Below are 18,508 nucleotides of genomic sequence, written 5' to 3' on the forward strand. Positions count from 1 at the left end.
TGAGTGAGACAACACAGCTGCTGTTTTCAAATGAATGCTAATGAAATATCTTTAGTTCTCTGTCTACTTTGATTCTTTGAGAGAACTTCTTTCTAGAAAACCCTATGATGCTATAATTAGATCCATTAAAATGGTGACAATTAGAAATAATTTTAAAATAGCAATCAAGATGGTTGTTGCTATGGTGTCTGTCACAAACATCCTTTATAGTCCTTGCCAGTGTAGCCATCACAGGGAAATGTGCAAATTCTCCACTACTTCCTGGTTTTTGGGTTTTTTTTTGACGGAGGAAATAAGACTTTGCCTGCCTAAAAGTTCAGGCAGGTACCTTGGAATTTAGACATCTGGACAACTGAGATGCAGCTACATCTTGCAGTCATTAAGCTGACTGCCAATTTAGCTAAATTGAGTTGAAGATAAGTGAGTCAGGGAAAAAGGTGTGTAAGCCTTGTAAGAAAAAAAGCTCTTAAGTATACTTGTCATATGAAGTGCATAATGAGTAAGTAATAACGTGATTGTGACATGCCCAGAAACCAGACTGAACTCAGGAAACAATGAAAAAGTTCAGTGCCTTAATACAAATTCATGGTCTTTATCAAAATTAGCAAAAGTGTATTTCATTTGCTGCCCCTAAGGGCTGTGGTCACAAACCTTAATTTCAGTGTTGATCCATAAGATGTTTGCTGTCTCCTTGACTTTCTGACAACAGTAATGGTAATTCTATCTGTCTCTGCGTCAAGTGGAAGAATTATGCTTTGATTGCATGTTGATTTATAAAATAACAAGATATCATGGTGAGGTGGGTGTTTTCACAACAGCTCCACCGGCCAGTAACTAAGGCAAACATGTATAGATGACAATTATTTCTTCATCTTGCAGGTGTCAAAGGATTTATGGGTCTTCCAGGGATTCCTGGAGGACAAGGATTCCCAGGAGCACCAGGAAACAAAGGGGACATGGGGGTTCCAGGTCAGTTTCTATCAAGTCGTATTACAAATTCATAGAGCTGTGCAGAAGCATTTGCAGAGACCTGAGCAGTTACTGTAAGCACACTGCACAACGCTAAAAATGGGATTTATTCTTTGTAGTACATAGAGACTTCTCATGACCACAGCGTTTGCTTGACCTGCAGAATGCAGTTCTTCCTCTCTAAATTAAATGTATCTTCTTTAATTTTAGATATTGTTACATGTAAGAGACTCTTTTTAATGTGTTTAGAAATAAAATTCCTGGCTGTGAAAATTACTTTAATGAAGAATGAGTATCTGAATATATTGGCAGTAGTTCACAAAACATGAAATGTAATACGCAATTATGAGCTTTCTAAGAATGGTTACAGTATCTGTATTTTTCCAGGTCCTAAAGGACAGAAAGGATCACCAGGCTTTCCAGGGCCATCAGGTGACCCTGGTCCACTGGGCTATGGCGGCTTTCCAGGTGACAAAGGAGACCCTGGGTACCCATCTGTGGGGCCTCCAGGAGAACCCGGTCCAAAGGTATAAAGGCAATGGATATATTGTCGTATTAGACAGTAAGCAGAGCCTTTGACTATAGAAAAAGAACAACATATAAGCAAGAGCTGTGGAGTTTGCAGGAATAGAGGATTATTTTAGTGATTAGAAGTATAAAAATACTATTGTGTCATTACTTAGGAGAAATTTTATAGCTCATTTTATATCATTTTTCTATCAGTATAGGAATTTCTTATTTGTCGAGATGGAACATCTTGGAAATAACTTTGTTTCTATAAAAGTTGATAATCCATTAAGAACAAGGACTTGCACTTAGAAAGTCAGAAGTAGGAGTACTTGAATGTTAAAAAGTACAGAAAAATGTAATCTTAGGAGCATAATCTTAGCAAACGTGAAAGTTTTGTACTCTAAAATGGGACTGTTGGGTTTTGACAGTCTGGTAGTATCATTACACAGGATGAATTGGGTTTTTTCTTAGCAATGTATGTTACTGAGCATAATACATATCACTAAGAAAAGAAACACTAAGTTAGGTTAATTGTGTACAGTTTCACTCCACCCTTTGGGGTTGTTGAACAGCAAGGAGTCTTTATACATATGAGATTACCTGAAATACATGGTTGAGGATGGTGGCTGAAAACTATTCTATAACTCCTGTAACCTAAATTATCTGTTTATTGTCTCTGTTACCTGGATAGCCACAATGAGATGACTGTTGTGAAAGGCAGTAGGAATTCAAGGAAAAATGTGCATTTCAGTATTTTGTACAGCTGCATGATACGTAAGGAATGTGTGTTTGGATCAAAAGAGGAGCCATTAGAATAAAATTGAAGAGAAGTAAGTCTATGTGCTGGTGAAAACGTATAAAGACTGAAGATGGTTTGTGCAGATCAAAGAAAGATCTTCTTGTCTTAGCTTTGTCTAAAGGATCAGTAATTTGAGATGATTTCATATTAGTTTACTTTGATTTTTGCCTGAATATCATAATGAACTATGATTACATGTACTTAACCTTTAAAATTACTATTGTTCATGTCTAGAATGGAATGTTTTTAATGTAATGTGATCCTTTACCTGTTTGTGTGCAACTGCCATTTCTCAGGGAGATCCAGGCCCCCCGGGAGTTTTGGGCAGAAAAGGAGAAAAAGGATCTCAAGGTCATCCAGGAGAGAAAGGGGTAGCAGGACCCCATGGGATCCGAGGGGAGACTGGGGGTGCAGGAATACCAGGTATGTTTTGTTTTGGAGGGGCAGTGAGATGTTGACATGTCTCAAGAAGATAATTTCTCAATGAACTTCACAGGATGAATGTGGAGCGGTACTTTTATATTCAGCTGCTGTAAACCTAAACAGCTCCTTCATAGTCAGAGCAGCCAGGCTGGCTTATGTCAGCGGGACAGCTTGTGCAGCTGCCCAAAGTAGAAATAATAATGAAGTTCTCAAATTGAGTCTGGATCTAATGAGAATGACTTTTCTCCTCTACCACATTCTTTCTGCTTACAGGAAAGCTTGGACCTCCTGGAGGTGTTGGTGCGAAAGGATTGCCTGGCTGCCCAGGACAACAGGGCGTTGCAGGCCCTCCCGGTATGGTTTATGGCATCTCTCCTAACTCTCTGTCCCCTGGGCTGTTATTTTCTGTGTAGTGAGGAGGCTGATATTCTTATTCTTCTGAGCTTTTTAGAGTTTAACTGATGCAGCCCCTGTGTGTTAGTTTGAGGCTTTGTTTAATTTCTCTAGTTCTAGCTAAGGTCTTTAACAGCCTGTTTTCTACGTTCTCAGTTCATCTGAGGCAAGAGTTTTTTTTAATTTTGTTATTATTGTAATATTTTTTGCCTTTTTTTTCTTAATCCAGAAGTCTCAATATGTGATACCCACACAATTGTAATAAAGGCTGTTCTACCTCCTGAAAGAGATTAATAAACTAAGGTGTAGCGAGATGAGAAGAAACGGAGTGGAAAGAGGGGACAGAGTTTCAGTTGTTTGTTACAGCAACAGAAAAGATCAAACCTCTCAAAATATACATAAGGGGTGGGGAGTGTAAATGTGCAGCAGAAGTGAGGTGTGCACTGCAGACTTTATTAAAGTGAGTGCCAGGCATTGTCTTCAGAAATGACCATTGAAGGCTCTTGTATGCAGGGATCCTCAACAAAATGACGATGTTGTGGTTTTGTAGGCTTTAGTGAACTTGCAGTGAGTTATCAGGAGAGTTAGCAAAGATCAGAATGTACTGCCTGTTTAGGGAAACCTTGAATTTGTAATAAAGCCCCAGAGAGAAACAACACTGCCTGTATGGATTCTCACAAACACAGGGTAGAGCAAAGGCAGAGTCCTAAAATGTCCTTGAAAGACAGGACGTTATTGCCTGTGAAAACAGTAGGGGCATTAAAACCACTGAAGTCCAGTGAACCCAATAAAAATTACATGCTGCTCTTTACAAATGCTTATGTACCAACACAGTTACATCTATCTTTGAAGTAGCTGAACCAATTACTAAGGGGGACTCATATCCCCTCCCTTTGAAATGCAAAATAATAGAAGTAAAAATTATATTGTGGTCCATTAAAATTCACAGGTGCTGTTGGAGAGCCTGGAAAAAATGGACTTGTTGGTGAAAGAGGTAGTAAAGGTCGGGATGGTATGCCTGGTCCCCCAGGAGGAAAGGGAGAACCAGGTAACACCCGTGACAGATTTTTCTTTTCATTTTACAATGGTGTTTTTCTGTAGTTAAACTGACAAGGATAATTTGTGAAGGATTAGTAAGGAGCTTCTGTGGAGCCAAGGATAAGTTTGTAAGTCTAAAGTTCTTCGCTTCTACATAACTCACAGGTTTTTCTATGAAATTATTGCACATGCTGTTAACAACCCAAATGCATGTGTCGTGGCTCCATTACACGTGATTTGTCATAGCTTCCCCTGAAAATGTTCAGCCTGCAAGAGCCAAAGTATTGCTGTTAACGGCTTTTGTGTGTTTAACCTCAGACATGAAAAGAACCAAAATCCTTTCAAAGGAGTCTCCTCTCTTATGTAGAAATAAGAGAAAAGGAGTCACAGTGTTTACATGAATAGTGAAGGTTTCCGTGACCTGGCCCTTGGGTTATAAATATTTCATTTAAATATCAGTCTGGATGTCATCAAAGTCCATCAATAGAATTTTGTCCTCCACTGAATTCTGACTGAAAGTGTTTTCATACACTTCAGTGAAAATGTTTTTTTGCATGTCATTATAACAAGGACACCAACAGGCATTTGTAGAATTCACTGGGTTTTTTTTCTTATGAAGTTTCAAGTAATCATTGTTAATGTATTTTCTCTCTTGGTATTTGCATTTCTTCATTAATTTTTCTTAGTTACTAACTTAAATGCAGATTTTTCTTCTGGTTTTCTTCCTCTGAAATAAGACAAAGCTTATTATTGTAGAATATACCTCAACTACCACTGCCAAATAACAGTTCCTACTATAAACAAAAACTTACAAATTCAATTTGTATTTCTGGACAGGAGAAAAGAAAATAACCAATAAACTATGTTGTACATTTAACTAAAATCTATGTTTTGATTCAGTGAATTGTGAAGAAATGTATGAAATATTAAATAACTGAAGTTTTCTAACAATTATTCGGGAATTTGAGTATAATGCGACCTAATATTTTATAGGAGCACCAGGGAGAGGAATCCCTGGCCTTCGAGGTATTCCTGGTCGTAAAGGTGAGTTATTTCAGAAAGCAAAAGCTTAATTTTTAAATACCAGAATCATCATCTTTAAATTGCCTCCTGGTTTTGGATGCTTCCACTGTCAGAGGAAATCAAGAGTGATGCTATGCCTTTGATCAATGTTTTGCTGCTGTATGTTAAATTTCAGGAGTTCTTGCCTGTAAAGTTAAGGCTATTGTAAAAGGGAAATGAAGAAGCCAACTTCTATAGTTTTGTGAAGGTCATATACACATTCTAGAGCTTTTAAAATGAATTTAATTAACAGATTATGTCCTAATGAGAACAGATGATGACTACTAAGCATACTGTAGGAAAGCTACAGTGATTCCACTTTCATTTTGTTCATCTCCCATTCTACACTGATGCACAGTTGACTGAGTGGACTCTTCTCATTTTTTAGGTTTTGCATGGTATTTTTGGCATTGATAGAAATCCATTAATTTGCTTTACTTTAAAACCAAAATGCTCTTCATACCCTCTGTACATTGATCACACACTCTAAGATCAACTTTAGAACAATGCCTTTTGGAATAGTTCCTCATTTTTTTGTACTCATATTAATGCTTTTCACTGGAACTTAGCTTAAAAAGATTTTCTAGTTCATTTCTGATGCTCAAAGAAGCATCGAGGAATATTCCCTGCTCTGGTCTCTCAAGTTTATTCATTTGTGTGAGCAAACTGTGAAGTGGATTTAAATAAAAAAATAAGAAGCAGTGCGTACAGTGCCTTGCAGTGAGCGGTGTCTTCTCACAACTGTTTTGCTTCAAAGTAGCAAGGTGACTTTGGGACTTCTCCATATTAAAAGCACTGAATTTGCCTTGTGGTGTAGTAATTGCACTTATTCTGTGTAGCCACATTGTCTGACAGCTCTCTCCATATGTAACACTTACACTTCACAGGAATCAAAGGCAACATGGGACTGCCTGGTTTTCCTGGGCCACCAGGTATGAAAGGTCATCAGGGCGATCAAGGACCTGTTGGACCTCCTGGCTTGATGGGGCCGCCTGGGTTTCAAGGAACAACAGGCATGGCAATTCCTGGCCAAAAAGGGAATAGAGGTATTGCTGGTGCAGATGGAAGACCAGGTGTGTTGTTTTAACTCCTTATTTATCTGAAATTATATACCGATAATCGAAAGCAGAGTTCAGACTGTCTGCAACTCAGGGCTGAAGGGGGTCTGCCCCCAGGACAGCTTCATAATTAAAGGGGTAATTCCTTTACCAGTTAATGCAATGTTACCATTGCAAACACAGTGATGAGCTACAAGCGTGATGCAAATTAAAATAATGCTAAACTATTCAATGCACTTCATAGCATTATTTTGCTTTCTTCCCATGTGGTCAGTAGGGCACCTGAGAGCCAAAGTGAGAGCCTGAGTGTGATCACAGGTGTAACTATGACTGGAGGGTATTCAAAAACCTTTGGTGTCATACAGGAGTGCAAGAACTTGCTCTGATCTCAGGTTAAATTAGCAGGCTAGAAAAAGGACTTTTTTTTTAAATGGGTATATTGGGAATCGCTGAGCTGGTAAACATGAGTGGCATTATAGAGCTGTTAAATGTTGTGCTGCATTGTGTGTAATGTATGTGGAATGTTGTTGGTAGCAGTCTTTACTTACTCTGATGTTTCTGTACAGGTGCTCCTGGTTTTCCAGGGCTTCCTGGTCTTCCCACTCCCAGCATGAAAGGAAGCAAAGGTGCTAGAGGGGCAGATGGCATCCCAGGGCCAACAGGCCCAGCCGGCAACATAGGTCCTCCTGGTCCAAAAGTCAGTCAAAAGAATATTGCTTGTTCCTTACTTCATTGTTAATTTTGCACTTACCATAAAAAAAAACCACCTGGGACAATCTAAAAAAAAAAAAAAAAAAACAAACAAAAAAATCCACATCCTCAAAAAAAAACCAAAACAAACCTTGTAATACAGGAAAGATATTAAACTGGGTATGAGAAACACTTCTTATGGACCTAAGTGGACCAAAAAGAAATTGTGATAAATTTTTAGCATGTCATTCACTTGGCTGTTCTGTATTACAGGATGATATTAATGACATGACCATTTCTAGCATGCTCACAAATTAAGCAGATAATTCTAGTTGTAGCATATTCTGTGACCGTAATGCTTTGAATATTCTGAACAAAAAGAAAGTCTACTTCGTAGCCTGTAGGTGCTGATTCCTGTTTATTATTGGTGTTATCTGATTTGCAGGGAACAGAAGGTCGGGCAGGTTATCCTGGTGATAGAGGGGACTCTGGATTTCGTGGATTCCCTGGTGTGAAAGGTATCTGTGTATTTATTACAAACACATCTGTGCCCAGACATAGTGATTTACATGTTGTGTTATAACAGTATGTGTGTAATAGTATCAGGTGTTATCCTAGAAACGCGAGATTTTTTTTCATCAAGAGCAAGGTGTAGGTCAGCTATGAATGAAAGCACTCACTAAGAATGGGAGCGTTTTCTTAGAATTAGATGCTATGGATATGTCCGAATGGGTGTTCAAGTCAGGAAGGATTGAATTGTCTGGCTTCCATTCCAGGAAGTTTCAAAACGAGTTTGTTCTCAGTGACCGATGATGCCTGAGGACTTTGGGACTGAGCCTGCAAATCAGAAATGCCACACTAGTACTAGAAGATGTGGCTTCTTGTCATCTTCTCAGCTACAGAACTCAAGAGCATTTGATCATAATTGCAACAAGAAGCACTGGGTCCTCTGTTTGCTGTTAGGGCAGTCCTAATTATGATCTAATTTACCAGTTTATCAGCAGATGGACTGTTCACAGAATCATAGAATTTCCTCAGTTGGAAGGGACCCACAAGGATCATCGGGTCCAACTCCTATCTCTCTATAGGACAACCCCCACATTTATGCTGTTAAATGTGTTGAATCCATTGATGTAATATTCCTGAGAGTTAGTTGGATATATAGCTGGCTAAAAATTCTTTTAATTTAGATATTTTTCTAGTGAGTTAAATCAAATATAGATTTGTATTACCACAATATTCTCATTTTTCAATTACCTGATTTACAGCAACACAAAATTGTCATTGTATCTTTAACCTACTGGTTTGTGTTCCGTGCTGATTATTATATGTTTTAAATTTGTTCTAATTTGAAAAGTGACTGTACAGATAGTAATTATACTTCATTAAGCAAAAAGCTCTCATTTGATTGCATAGCAGTCAAATCTCCTGATTTGATGATAAAAACCACTTTTTTTGTTTGTCTGTTTCCAGCCAAGGTATGGAGATCAGTATGGACGTAACCTCGTATTTTCCACAGAGAAAATACTTATTAAGTTTCAAATACTTGAAAAACTAGACAGCCCTCCTGACAGCCATCAGCGTAACTCACAGTAGTTTTAAAGGGACTTGAACTGCACAGCATCACTGAAGGCAGTACTTGACTTGTAGACGCTTAGTTCTGTGGTGACAAAACCACAGAAGATAGAAAGGATGTGGTCTAAAGTTGGGCACTAGCCCTTATATGAAGATAGGAATGGAAACATCTTGTAAACTGACCGTGCTTGGCCTGTAAACCATGCTGTAACAGCAGAGATGTAGAAGTCCACTTTTGTATTTCAAATTAATCTACAGGCTGTGTTACTCTTTGGGAAGGCTGCATGGATCATGCAGAACTCTTAAATAACCCTCTGAAACTTTGACAGTTGTTTTGACTTTTTAAACCAGACAGACATATCTCACATCCTGTTTTTTAGGAGAAAAGGGTAATCAAGGACCCCCTGGACCATATGGTGCAGAAGGGCCAAGGGGGCCAAAGGGCCATCAAGGTAACCAACCCTTCTTATTTTAAAATTAGCTGATGTAGGTTGAGTTGTTTGCTTTGTTTTGTAGTTTGTTTGCTTTCTTTTAATATAAAGCAATAGCTCTTCATTCTACTTTTGCTGCTAGGTCCACCTGGAGTCCCTGGAAAAATATTCTCCATCCGAGGAAGCAAGGGTCCCCCTGGACTGCCAGGAATTCCAGGAACGCCAGGTGACCAAGGAATTCAAGGGCTTCCTGGACTACAAGGTGGTTTATATTTTTATCTCTGTACATGTTTGTGTGTGCTGCTTACTGGAACATTTTGGTTTGATGAGCAAACGTGCTTCTGCATAGAAAATTGTTGTCCTTAAAAATATCTCTCCATATTGAAAAATAGCTTTATACCTCAACAACAATCTTGTGTTGATAACCTGTCTCATTCCGTCTGCCTTCCACCCTCGCAGCAAGTGAGTGAGTTTCTCCTTCAACATAAGCCTAAACAAAGCAATGGAACAAAAAAGTAAACTTGGATCAAAAAATTCACCATTTTCATACAACTAGAACTGCACTCAGGATGCTTGTCATTTTGTGAGGGACATTACCACACATAATAGAAGTGCTCTAGATGTGCCACAGAGTGATTGCGTGTGGCGTAGTCTATGGGTGGGAGGGGAAAGGAGAGTCTGAGACTTCGCCATTGTCACTAGAAGTGAAGCCCGCTACAACTGTGAGGAGTGGGGAAGCAAGGACAGGTAGGATGAGGCGGATGTGCAGTGAGTACTTGGCCAACCCTTCTCAATATCACAGCTTTCCATCCCGGGAATGGTGCTCCCCGGGGCAGGGCAGGCTTGCCACAAGATATGCCCCACTCAGGAATGACAGTTGCCTCCAGCATAACAAAGCAGGCACTAAATAATTGCTCTTTTACAGTTTCCTTCAAGTTGTTTTACAAGAGCTGCATTATTTATAGAATTACAAACCGTGACCGAGGTGATTACAGACTGTTTCTGTATTTTTGAAATATTTCGATTTTATGGCACAGGCTTTAAGAAGAAGCTATTTGCTTTGGTTTCTTTTAACTTTTTCTATGAGAATAATATTTTTATGCAATACATTTAATGTTTCCCTGTAATCTTCCTGATAGGAAATACAGTGGCAGTAACCCAGTCTCAAAACTTAGTAAATGCATGCTGATGTTTTTATTCTAATGCAGCTATGTTTACATGAGGATTTTAACTTTTGATCATTGACAGTAGTTATAATCTAGAATAATTACTGCTACATGATTCTGGGTTTTTTCTTGATTACAATTTAGGACCTAAAGGAGTAAAAGGTCTACCAGGAAGTTTTGGTCATCCAGGTCAACCAGGACTGCCTGGTCCAAAAGGAGACAGAGGGTTTCCAGGACCGAGAGGTACAGGGAAGCAGACATTTCTGTGTGACTGCTGCTACTGAATTTATAGATAAACTGTATTCCTGATTTCTGTAAATCCTTCCTCTTGCATGTATTGAGATTTTGTGACATTTAGCAGTGGCTTTAGGGTCACAAGCACATGTAAGCACTTTCTTACCTTTGAAGGGATGCATGTTCACAACTGAAATAATAATTTACAAAAACATGCCTTGACTGTGCTCCTCTGTGATTAATCACACTTACTTATGCATTTGAAATCCCTAGGTATGCATGTGCCTTTTTGCATCAAAATAGAACTAAGTATTTTTATTTAATCACCATAAAATGTTTTTACTTTACAACTTTATAGGTAAAAATGGCCATGGTTCTTTAAAATATCTCACTGTTCTATGAAACTGTGCAATGTAAAGCTATCTAAGCTAGGCCTGAAGGAGCTAATTCATATAGCAATGACTAGTATGAATTTTCAAGTTGTGTTCTCTTATTGGTTACATTTTTTGTCAGCTTTCAAGTGGTTCCACCTATTAAATGAAGTAAAAATTCAAAGGAGATTATAATATTTGCAGTCATCTTTTGTTTCCTCTTCGCAGGACAACCTGGATTGATTGGCTTTCCAGGTCTACAAGGGTTACCTGGATTACCAGGTGCCATTATTGCTAGTCCACCAAGAAGAGGTTTTATCTTTACTCGGCATAGTCAATCAACAAAGATTCCTTCATGCCCACATGGGACATCGCAGATCTATGTTGGCTATTCGCTGCTTTTTGTACAAGGAAATGAACGAGCGCACGGACAAGATCTTGGTACTGTAGTGGTAAAAATTTTCAGATGGGTTCTGTAGAGTCCTGTGATGCTAAGTTGTCATGAAACCAAACTCGCAGTAAGTGTCTGAGATGAACACTGATTTCAGCCATCTGTCTCCAGACTGGTCTGCCACTGAGTCAATTCAAGAATCATGGCTTGAAAGACATTTTTCTTTCCTGCAGTCCTGTATTCCCTTTTTCCTATCCCTAGGCGTTTTTAGGAGGATTTCAGTTATGTATGGATAGATGACTAGTATAAACATTCATAACATCTGCACAGGGCTGACAGCAACAACACAGGGTATGAGGGAGAATCTTGCTTTTTTTGGAGAGCAAATGGGATGCTTTAGGGTATGAAAAATAGCACCAGAAGCTTTTGTTTCAGTGGCTGAATCCCAGCCACTGTATCAAGAAGTGATACAATTCAAGGTATTATTTTTAAAGATTTTGGTCTGAGCCTTTATATACATACTTCTGTATATATTAACACATCATAAGCATTTTGCTTTTGGATAATTCCACTGTACAGACACTTCTTTCTTTAGAGTTACCAACTCTTTCAACTCTCACTGTAGTAGATTGGATACCATCATGTCTCTTCCATTTTCTGCACGAAATATAAGCTCTTATCTGTCACAAACCTCTCCTCTTTGTCTTTTAGGGACAGCTGGTAGCTGCTTGCAGAGATTTAGCACCATGCCATTCTTATTCTGTAACACCAATGATGTTTGTAGTTTTGCTTCTCGCAATGATTATTCATACTGGCTGTCAGCTGCAGCAGTAATGCCAGTAGACATGGCACCGATTTCTGGCAGGGCACTAGAGACCCATATTAGCAGGTAAGAGTATAAGAAATTCATCTGTTCTGGCCTGGAACCACAAAGACATCATAAATTGTATTGAATGGCAAACCTTTAGCAAAGACGTGCCCATCTCAGCCGGTACAAGCACTGGTTTTAACCACCCAATTTTATTGCTCACCCGAATATGTCAGATATTCAGTGCTACTCCTAAGAAAAGTCATATTAAAGCTTGAGTTCCACTGCAGAGCTCAGTCTGCGTGGCTGCAATCCTACTGATTGCAGTAATATATGTTTTTAAAACTTTTGTTGCGTATATTGGAGGCAGACTAAAATGAAGTAAAGACAGCTTCATTCATAGGATTACATGGCAAATCGGGTTCTGCTTTCAGTTGTGTGTGATACATTTACTGTAGTTGGTGAAGAACATTGTAAGTTGAGGCTGAAGATCCTCTCCTTTGAAACACCCTTGGGCAAATGTGTCCCTTTCTACTTGCTTTAGAAGAGCTTAGAAGGATGAAGAGCATCTTAAGAGGAAAAGCTCTAAAAGGCATGAAAGACCAAGAGCAGCAAAATCAAAGATGGGAAGGCAAGCATTGCACTGTCTTTTAGCCTGCCCTATCCCATTGGTGCAATTCAGTAGCTCAGCTTCATAGTTTCTTCATTTAGGAAATAAAGATTACTTTTCCTCATTTTAGTAAATAAAAGTACAGAACTTTGATCTAAACCATAACAACATTAAGTAGTGAGCATGTGAAGCAGGTAAAATTTAGCTTGTTACTTTGGTAAAGGCAAAATTAGGGAGCTCCAGTGTTCTGGGATTAATGCCCCTCTTACACCAATTTTTGTCTGGAGTTACTAGTTGAGGTTGCAAAGCAAGGTATTTGGATTATCTTCAATTCACTCATCTTCTTGTGAAAGAGCAAACCTCTGAGTTGTGACATTTACTGCAAACCCTGCCATTAGACAGCTGCTATCCTAGAAGATAACATCTTTTCTGCTTTCACATTTTCCCTCATGTCTGCACTGAACACACGTGTGCTGCTTCTTACAGGTGTGTGGTCTGTGAAGGAGCTGCAATGGTAATAGCAGTTCACAGCCAAACAACGGTGCTTCCTGCATGTCCAGAAGGCTGGATGTCTCTCTGGAAGGGTTTTTCTTTTGTTATGGTAAGGATATAGACTTGAATTGATAATTTTATGTCCTTTCACTGATATTTAAATCTGCTCATAGCCCATTTGTGTCTTGATAATTGTTCAATCCTTTTTTTTTTTCTTCCTTTGCTAAGGAGTAGACAATAATTCTATTAACTCTTCTTCAATGCCAGATGTATAGGAACAACTCTTCTGATCTGCCCCTCAAAAATAGGTGGCAGGAGGAAAAACGGAAAAGGTGAAAGAAATGTGGGAATTTTTGGTGTGACAAAAATAACTGTGTACTCTCACTTTTATGTGTCAAGCTAAGATCTAGGATACAGATTTGAGGAATTGAGTACTTAAACTGGTCCTGAACACAAATGCAGAGAAATAACTGACCCACTCCCATGCCAGGCTGTTCTTTTTATAAATCAGCTCTTGAGCCTGAACTCCACAGAAATCTAAAACCAAAACAAAAGCAGAACACTATCAACACAAGACTGCCCTAGTGATTTCGATGCCACAATGAGATGTGAGTGAAGGAAGTTCATAGTGTGCCTGCACAGTGAGAACTCATGATGGAAGAAGTCTATTTATACTAGAGGATGCAGCACTTCATCTTGATTATCCATGCCCGTGAGATGTCACGGGGATGCCACGTTTTTACATGATGTAAAGTTCTTTTAGTGTGAAATTTGTTGTCTCTCCTGGGATTTGGCTCTAAGTAGTAATAATAATCTTGGAAAAGAGTGGAAGACTTTTTGCAGCATGTGTTTAAAATAACTGGCTTCTTTACAACATCGGCAAGTTCAAATGGTATTTTCTAGCCAATTTTCTACTGTCATGAATTATTTTAGAGCTATTTCTAAAAGCATTTACCAACATCAGAGAAGGAAAATGCCTTCTTTGCTTTTTGTGTTTGGAGAAGCAATCAATGCAACAAAAAATTTGAACACACACCAACACAGAACAGAGGATATAGCTGCTTATTTGCAGTTCAGTTACTCTGGGCCTGAACTGGACAGAAGCAACTGCTTTCTGCTCTCTGTACTGGTTGCAGTTTGATGCCCTCTCACGGAGCAGAAAAAGGCCTTTGCAGAGACTTAAGAAATGCCATAGTTGTGCTTGGATTTTCAGAAGGCTTTTGTGCTTCATTGTAAGTTTGGTAAGCCTAATCTGCGTTCATTTTGCTTTGTCCAAGATATCACAGAATGTATGATATGGTTTAGAAAGAGATTTTTTTTGCCTGCAGTTTGCTAAAAGCTCTCATAAAAAAAATGTGTTGGTGGTTACAGTATACAAGTGCCGGCTCGGAAGCTTCTGGCCAAGCTTTGGCATCTCCTGGATCGTGTTTGGAAGAATTTCGAGCCATCCCATTCATAGAATGCCACGGCAGGGGGACGTGCAACTACTACACAAATTCCTACAGCTTCTGGTTGGCATCGTTAAATCCAAGAAGAATGTTCAGGTAAACTGTAATTCCCTGCATCCATACGCATCACATCCATGCTGCAAGTCCATGAGGAGACGATAATTGTCACCATAACACGTGAGGGCTGCTCTAGTAATTGTCCTCAGTTTAGATAATCCCCATGTTAGCGTTAAGGTCGTTCAGTAACACAAAGGTGCCTTCAGTGAGCCAAGGATTTCAAATGCTGTTGTCAGTAATTCCATATCCAAAGTTTCATCATTTCTCCCTGCTTTGTAAAGAGAAAAGTAAATGTTTGGTTTCCTCCTTTTAGGAGACCTGTGCCACAGACTTTGAAAGCAGGAGAACTAGAAAACATCATCAGCCGTTGTCAGGTCTGTATGAAGAGACCAGTCTAAACAGTGGCCACTCTTAATGGAACATGAAACTCTGCTTTGATTACAAAGAATTGCCTGACTCTGAAGAGCTATAATTTATTACAGTCCAACTGCACCTGGAAAGAAAATTAGAAATGGCCCGTGCAGCAGTGTGGTGAGGTAGGGCAACAGTTTGTTTGCCTTTGGCAAATGCAAAGCACTTTGTTGGAGAAAGCTTGCAGTGGCCGCCTGTGGAGGCTTCTCCTGAACTGTCATTTCTGAGCTGCATCTTCATGATAAAACTATAGCATTGCCAGATCTTCAGTGGAAGATGTTAACGCTGCCTTGTGCCATGTGCTTTTCAAACTGCGAGACTAATATCAGCTTACATATGTTCAGTGTTCAAAGTGGATATAATTTAAGAAGAAAATCTGGCACTTACAAGAAACAGGGTTCACTAGGAGGTATTTTCAGTGCACTTTTAAATATATATTGATTCATTTAGGGTTGTTTTGGTTTGGTTTTTCTTGTCTAATAAACACTTAAGTATCTCGCCGTTTACCTTACCCTTCCTCTGGCTGGCAAACAGAAATACAATCTTTCTTTGTATCACTGTAATCGGAATGGTTCTTGACCAGCCAGAAAGGGACACGCATCAGCTGTGTTCTCCAGAGTGACTGTGGCGAAGGGCCGACTAATTGAAAGTGTTGGAAAGTTCTTACCAGATTCCATGGCGTTTAGCACAGACCATGAAATATTTTTAATTCTTCAGAATTGGACAGTATTGGGCCTTTATTATGATCACACGCTTTGGAATCTATTGAAGGACAACTATTTGGCATATCAGAAATTGGTATTTAGATGGAATTAGGAATTGCTATATGGCTCAAGGGCTCCCATGGCATTATCAGGTTATCGCACACCTATCAGTATGTGGTTTCTTTCTATCTTATTTGTATTAGATAACAAAAAATATAGTATTCACACTTTATATTATTTCTTATTTAAATATTTATCACACACTTCTGCAAGTGAAACCATTTATTCCATCCGGTTAAAAGCATGCATCCAAAATTTTAAGACAGATATTTAAATTGTACCATCTGAGCACTGATTTATCCAAGAGAATCCAACTGCAAACAAACATAAATACTTGAAAAGCACTTTCATTTACTCATACAACTTATATAAAATTGTAGCTCTGAGGTGTTTGTTTTTTTAATATTTATAACATTGCACTTGCAAGTCTATTTAAAATGGTAATGTTAACATTTAAAGTGTTAAACTTTGTCATACTTGCACATTCTATCAGAATTGCAGTATTTAGCGTTACAGAAGAGGCCTCATTCATCTGAATAGTTCTGTAAAGGCATCATTTTAAATGTAGGGTCTAGCAATTCATTGAAATAACCAAGATTTCTCATTTAGCTGTTTTTTAAGCCAGTGAAATTTTATATTGTTTCTGTTAAAATACTTGCATTGTGTTTGTCTGACTGTTTGAATTTTCAGTGTTAACCTTACTAAGAAAAAGTTTCATCTGTGTTTCATGCTAGCACCTTCTGGTGGAGCGTATGTGAAGAGACCATTTACATGAACTGAACGTGTGTTTTAAGATTACTGTTTGCTTTAACGGTCACAGCATTTCTGTTTGCAAGGTGTAATTGTGAATTTGCAGGGTTTTATGAAGGAAGTCTATGCAGATGCACTACTGATAAGAAGGTGTTAATATCAAATTAGTATTTAGTCTTCCATTTGAGCCAAGTTTGGGGATGGGAGTGTTTTCCTTAAGATCACATATTAGATTTTTCCATAAACTCTGAAGTTTTCTTTAAATGTTCGAAGATAAAATCCACATCTGTAGCTTGTTCGGTTGTTGGTTTGGGGGTTTTGGTTTGGTTCCCATTAGGGCTCATTACAGCCACCCAATTGCACTGTATATTCCATACAATGGATGGAAGGCTGTGGAGACCCTCATGTAACACCTACTGGTATAACATAGAATGTAAGTACGTGGGGCCGAAGTCTGCTGGAAATGCTCAGTACAGGATAATGTATAAGGAGAAGGGAATAGATTGTGGTTTTAAAGACCAAAGGTAAGTTACAAAGAGTTATGGCTCATAGCATAGCACATAACTGGAAGTTGTGCCTCATTCCTGTTTTGGATTCTGCTGCTCACTGACTGTGTGGCCTTCACCAAGTTACTAAAGAAGGATTCTCATAAATAGCTTTAGATTTTGAGTGTTGAAACTCAGTCTGTCTTTCAAAAGCACGAAACAGAACTGCAGGGATGCAGATGTTCATCAAGCCCAGCATAATACAAGCTGGAAACTGAAACTCAAATAAAACCTTGAAAAAAAGTTGATTTTAAGCTTTCTGCAGAATCCGATCATTTTACTTCTCTACTGCTAATGATTGTTGTGAAGATTAGTTAACTCCTGTCTGTAAATGCTTGGAGAGCCTTACCTGGAAATGCTGCAGAGGTGCGAGGTGTTCATCTATTGTACTGAAAGAATGGGAGCATGAGAAATCGGAACTAATGAACAAACAAAGGGGGGAGAGGAGGAAAGCAAACCTGCTGCTAAATACAGCCAAATAAAAATATTTTGACTAAATACAAGACCCATTTTGCTTGGTTTTTTGTTCCTCCCAGTGCTGATGATCTTTTCCACTCTCTATGCATAATATTACTTACAGTAAAAAAAAGTCTTTCAATTAGAAGATCGTAGGAGAAGTTTGTCCTCAGAGAGATGCTTGCTGTCTTGGACAACACTCTAGCGCATCCTTGTAGATACCCAAGCTGGATCTCTGGGTGCCACCTTTCTTTCTAGACATATTTCTATGTCAGATCCTGTGACGGGCTGGTGACAGACAGTGGTTTTGATTTGGAACAGCTCAGCCACATTATCCTCTTCTACTGCCTTCATTCATATTTCCTGCTGGATTCGATTGCGTGAAGCGCAGGTGGGTGTCAGGGTGCTGCTGGCAGAAACATTATGAGAGAAAGGGTTGTGATGGCACTGAGGAGAAACCTGGAAGGTGAGGAGGGCTGCCTGGTGGGGCCCCAAACACACACATACAGCCCCAGAGCACCCTGCCCAGCTTGTGCCCTCAGCACACAGGTCCAGGTGCTGCATCCAAGCTCCATCCCAGGTCTTTCTGCTGTAGGTAGGCTTGTGCCCAGCCCTCTCACCTGCCCGTCCCAACATCTTCACTTGTCTTTGACCTGGGATCTGACTTGGCATCTTGCATTTGCCTGATGGTTCCTGGACAGGCAAGAGAACTTTTCACTGCCCCCAACCGTTGCTGAGCCCCCTGTGATGGGGCTGGAGGGACTAGTGCCCTGCTCCGGCTGGAGCTGTCTTCCTTTGAAGAAAGAAGCCATTCTTGCAGCCAGCTGACAAACATTTGTGCCTTGCCTAGGGAACAACCGTACCTCCACGTTCAAGGAAGGAAAGGACTGGCCACCAAGGAAGCCAAAACCTGTGAAAACTGGAAAATAGGATGACTTGTAGTGTTTCCTAAGACAGGAGGACTGTACCCAGAGAAATGATGTCAGTATGAAAATAAGGAAGAAGTATCTGAACATCTTACTGACACAACAGTGTTGTATGCAGCATGGCCTTAAGG

General features: G+C 39.3%; 1 protein-coding gene across 1 annotated transcript in view; it reads left to right on the forward strand.

Moving 5' to 3' along the window:
- COL4A3 (collagen type IV alpha 3 chain) overlaps positions 1-17,841 on the forward strand; it is a 61,391-nt gene extending 43,550 nt beyond the window's left edge. Inside the window, 17 exon segments of the mRNA XM_054074521.1 lie at positions 880-969; positions 1,357-1,496; positions 2,575-2,701; positions 2,975-3,055; positions 4,044-4,142; positions 5,126-5,176; positions 6,082-6,267; positions 6,819-6,949; positions 7,388-7,460; positions 8,898-8,969; positions 9,091-9,210; positions 10,259-10,357; positions 10,948-11,160; positions 11,822-11,999; positions 13,015-13,129; positions 14,392-14,564; positions 14,839-17,841. Coding sequence (XP_053930496.1) covers positions 880-969; positions 1,357-1,496; positions 2,575-2,701; positions 2,975-3,055; positions 4,044-4,142; positions 5,126-5,176; positions 6,082-6,267; positions 6,819-6,949; positions 7,388-7,460; positions 8,898-8,969; positions 9,091-9,210; positions 10,259-10,357; positions 10,948-11,160; positions 11,822-11,999; positions 13,015-13,129; positions 14,392-14,564; positions 14,839-14,923 — 2,033 coding nt within the window. The 3' untranslated portion in view covers positions 14,924-17,841.
- Positions 17,842-18,508: the final 667 nt, after the last annotated feature.

This window comes from Cuculus canorus, chromosome 9 (genome assembly GCF_017976375.1).
Source record: "Cuculus canorus isolate bCucCan1 chromosome 9, bCucCan1.pri, whole genome shotgun sequence".
Classification (NCBI taxonomy): Eukaryota; Metazoa; Chordata; class Aves; order Cuculiformes; family Cuculidae; genus Cuculus; species Cuculus canorus.